Below are 4315 nucleotides of genomic sequence, written 5' to 3'. Positions count from 1 at the left end.
CCAACAGGATCACGTTGCAAGGCAAGGAACCCCCCCACCTCTGACTGGCAGGAGGGGAAGCAGAATTGAGTGGGTGTGGCTTTGTGCCTTTTGAGAGATTTAAGGTATACAGGGGACAAATATAGGTGTTTTGCTGTACAAATGGTAAAGCATTGCTAAAAATGGATGGGTTCTTGAATAGGGAAATATCACACAACATTCATCATCATCATCGTTTAACGTCCGCTTTCCATGCTAGCATGGGTTGGACGATTTGACTGAGGACTGGTGAAACCGGATGGCAACACCAGTCATCACAAAATTATTTTGTCAAAATTCTCCATTTCTGGAACACACATTGATCTAAGGACTTGGATTAGCAGATAAGCCTTCTTAAACTCACAAAGGTCAAAGATCTTGTTCAACTAATGACATCAATCAATTGAAATAACACTAATGACAACTAAAGTGTGTGGTTGAGAGGCAAGCATTGTATCTGCAACAACGGTAAACACAAAATATGAAAAAAAAAAAAGAAAATAACGAAAGACACTTCAGAGTTGAATAAAAGATCAACATACCTTGACACAGTTTTTCAGGATCAGAGAAGTACCCGAGGGATTATCGGACATGACAACACCAGGACTATCCAAGAGTTTGATATTCTTTGTTAAGCTTATTACTTGCATTGATCTGTGGAAAAAACCCAAAAAACAAATAATTCAAACACAGAGCAAGAATTGCAGGAATTCAGTAAAGCTACAATTATAGGCAAACTATGAAAAACGGGTCAAACTTAATATCAACAGAGACTAAATGAAGGGCAAGGCTGATCTACTATCAACTGCGACAGGATCCAGTGACCCCAAGGACAACATCCTGCTCCATTGTCAGTCATGGCATCGTTTCTGTAGATGGATGCCTTTCCTAATGTCAGCCAAAAGCATGTAGCTAAGTGGTTAGGGTATTTGACTTATGATCGTGATGTCATGAGTTCAATACCTGCTAATGGATTGTGTCCTTGAGCAAGATACTTTGTTTTACGATGCTCCAGTCCACTAAGCTGGTAAAAATAAATTGTACCTGTAATTCAGGGGGGGGAGGGACAACATTGTCATATTCTATGTCATTCTAAATCTTGAGAACTACATTAAGGTAAACGTGTCTGTGGAGTGCTCAGCCACTTGTACGTTAATTCCACAAGCAGGATGTTTGGTTGATCGGATCAACGGGGATGCTTGTCATTGTAACTGACAGAGAACCAATTAAAGTCAGCCATTGTACAGCATGTATTGAGTGTGTTTTGTGTGCTGCCAGCACAAGTGAGGCTGCCATGCAGTTTGCTAGACTACAAACTTCAAGAGAGGAGGCTTGATGCTAGGAGAAGAATGAGAGAAGGAGCCCAGAACAAAACGGGTTCTTCTGTTGTAGAAAAGCTACATGGTTACTCATATTTTGGAAGAAGGGGTCAGAGCGATTGAGCAGAGATAAAAAATGGTGGAGATGAGGTGTCTGGGTGGACCCTCAAGATACAAAGTGGGTGGGGGAAGAAGGACTGGGTGGCTGGGTTTATTAATTTATTACCAACAGTAACTGTGAAGTGGAAGCAGTAGATCAGAGTGGATTTAGAACAATTGAAAAAGTAAATATTAAAAAAAAACAAAAAAACTACTGACCCATCAAGTCCTACTTAGAAACTGAAGCCATTGAAAACATACTGGTCCCTGTGCCAATATGCCATACGATGGGACATAACTGAAGCTGCTGACAAGATTATCTTCTTTGACCCTTAAGAATTCAGATTACTCCGTAAGGTTCATTTAGTTACATTGCTTTGCTTTTAGACTGACATTGTAGGGTAGGTTTGAGAGGTTGGATCTGGCCAAGTTGAACATAAAACAGGTAGAATATTTGAGCTAGTTGATATTTGAACCAGTTTAAATGCTAAAGGGTTGCGTAATGTTTATCCAACAAATCTCAACTTCAGCCAGACAAATAACAGACCCCAATTCTTAGAGAATCGAGTGATTAATTGCCACACAAAAGGCAGAAGACACAATTTTCCCAACAAGAAACATTCCATGATGAATGCTAACAAAAACCAAAACAGGTTCCTTACTTTGTAATTCCAGGGACATCACCAACTCTGCATGCCCGATTTCGTTTAAGGCTGTTAATAATACTGCTTTTACCAGTGTTGGGTAGACCTGGGTACAATGGAAACAGAAACGGTTTGTGGAAGAGACTTTGCAAAATAAAACAGCAATTTTGAGATATAAAAACACTCTTTTATTGAAAATACAACAAGAATTTATGACAAATATTGCATAAAAACAGGGAATTCCTTTCAGTTAAGCATTTTTATGAAACCAGAAAATGTGTATAATACAACGGCTTTTATAAGTTGTCATCATCATCATCATTTAACGCCCATTGTCCATGCTGGCATGGGTTGGACGGTTTGACCAGGGCTGGCAAGGCTGGAAGGCTGCAGTTTAATTTGGCAGAGTTTCTACGGCTGGATGCCCTTCCCAATGCCAACCACTCCGAGAGTGTAATGGATGCTCTTAAGTGCCACCAGTATCTGCTACAATCGTCATTTCACTTGATGGGTCTTCTTCTCAAGCACGACATAATGCCAAGGGTCTTGGTCATTCGTCATTGCTTCTGTGAGGCCTAACATTTGAAAGCAGCTTCTTATGTTCCACTAGCATCGGCCACTTTGCCTCCGTAAGGCCCAACACTTTACGTGCCACCAGCATTGGTCACAACTATGATTTCACTTGGCTTGATGGGTCTTCAAGTACCACATATTGCCAAATCAATGTGTATATATATATACAACTATGATATGTATGTCTTGGACTACATTGTTTGATGTGTTCTTTCCTCAAAGTATGATTTAAAGTAGACTTGGCTGATATGTCAAGCAAGCCAGCTGACCACGTAGAGGTTCACTTGAAGAGAAATCAATAATTTCTATTTGGTTGCTATTGATGATGGTCAACCTTTGATATCTGTTTTCCATGCTGGCATGGGTTGGATGGTTCAACAGGAGCTGAAAAGCCAGACAGCTGCCCAGACAATGCCATTTGTCTGTTTTGGCATGGTTTCTACAACTGGATGTCCTTCCTAATGCCAACCACTTTGCAGTGTGTACTGGGTGCATTTCATGAGGCACCAGTACGGGATGATGATGATGATGATGATTAATGAGATCTTAGTTGCAATTAATAAATTACTTACCTACAACACCAACTCTGATGGCTACTTTTAGACCTTCACTGCGGCAATAATTAGCAAGCAGCTTCATCAAGAGATCAGCTCCAAGACAATTGGACGTCTTGTTCTCCAATCCTTTCCACATGGAATATTTCTTTACATGGCCCTACATAGAAAACAAGATTCATATACCAACCAAAGCTGTCTTCAATTTTGGTTTTAGGGCACAAAACACCATCCCCTCCTCCTCCTCTACTTGACCACAAAATCAGAATCAAAAAAATTCCTTCACTTAAAAACGTGAATTTCCTGAATCATAAGAAATTAAAATTTGGTCAAAAGCAAGTTTTTATCTTTTATTCATTTCAGTCTTTAGATTGTGGCCATGCTGGGGCACTGCCTCGGAGAATCTTTGTTGAATGAATTGACTCCAGTGCTTTTAATTCTTTTTAGGCCTGATACTTCCTCCAACAGTCTCTTTTGCTGAGCTACTAGGTTACGGGGACATAAACACACCAATACCAGCTGTCAAGCAGTGGAGGTGGACAAACACAGACACAAAGACGTGTATATATATATATATATATATATATATATATATATATATATATATATACATACATACATACATACATACATGTTTCTAGGTGAAAGACTTTGAAAGCTGCAAAGTGTGTGGTGAAATGATTTAGGAGTCTTTGAACTAAGTCTCTGTCACTAATTAGATCCTAAGAGTAGAAAGCAAAGTCAAAGTAAATAAAAAAAGACAAAATTTTCAACCCATGACAAAGAAGCTTGGAATATGTCCATTGCTGAAGGCAATACACAACTGTAAGATGTATTATGAACAATGTCTAGATCATCATCATCATCATCGTTTAACGTCCGCTTTCCATGCTAGCATGGGTTGGATGATTTGACTGAGGACTGGTGAAACCGGATGGCAACACCAGGCTCCAATCTAAATTTGGCAGAGTTTCTACAGCTGGATGCCCTTCCTAACGCCAACCACTCAGAGAGTGTAGTAGGTGCTTTTACGTGTCACCTGCACGAAGGCCAGTCAGACGATACTGGCAACGACCACGCTCGAAATGGTGTCTTTTATGTGCCACCC

General features: G+C 40.0%; 1 protein-coding gene across 1 annotated transcript in view; it reads right to left on the bottom strand.

The window, feature by feature from the left end:
* The window catches only part of LOC106881136 (guanine nucleotide-binding protein-like 3 homolog), a 31196-nt gene that overhangs the window by 11356 nt on the left and 15525 nt on the right, over positions 1 to 4315 (bottom strand). Inside the window, exons 9-11 of the mRNA XM_014931408.2 lie at positions 3226 to 3367; positions 2099 to 2186; positions 561 to 672 (exon numbers count right to left, since the gene is read on the bottom strand). Of these exons, the coding sequence (XP_014786894.1) occupies positions 561 to 672; positions 2099 to 2186; positions 3226 to 3367 (342 nt within the window). The remainder of the gene's footprint in view (positions 1 to 560; positions 673 to 2098; positions 2187 to 3225; positions 3368 to 4315) is intronic.

The sequence above is a fragment of the Octopus bimaculoides genome, chromosome 1 (assembly GCF_001194135.2).
Source record: "Octopus bimaculoides isolate UCB-OBI-ISO-001 chromosome 1, ASM119413v2, whole genome shotgun sequence".
Classification (NCBI taxonomy): domain Eukaryota; kingdom Metazoa; phylum Mollusca; class Cephalopoda; order Octopoda; family Octopodidae; genus Octopus; species Octopus bimaculoides.
This window is presented reverse-complemented; position numbering and strand designations above follow the sequence as displayed.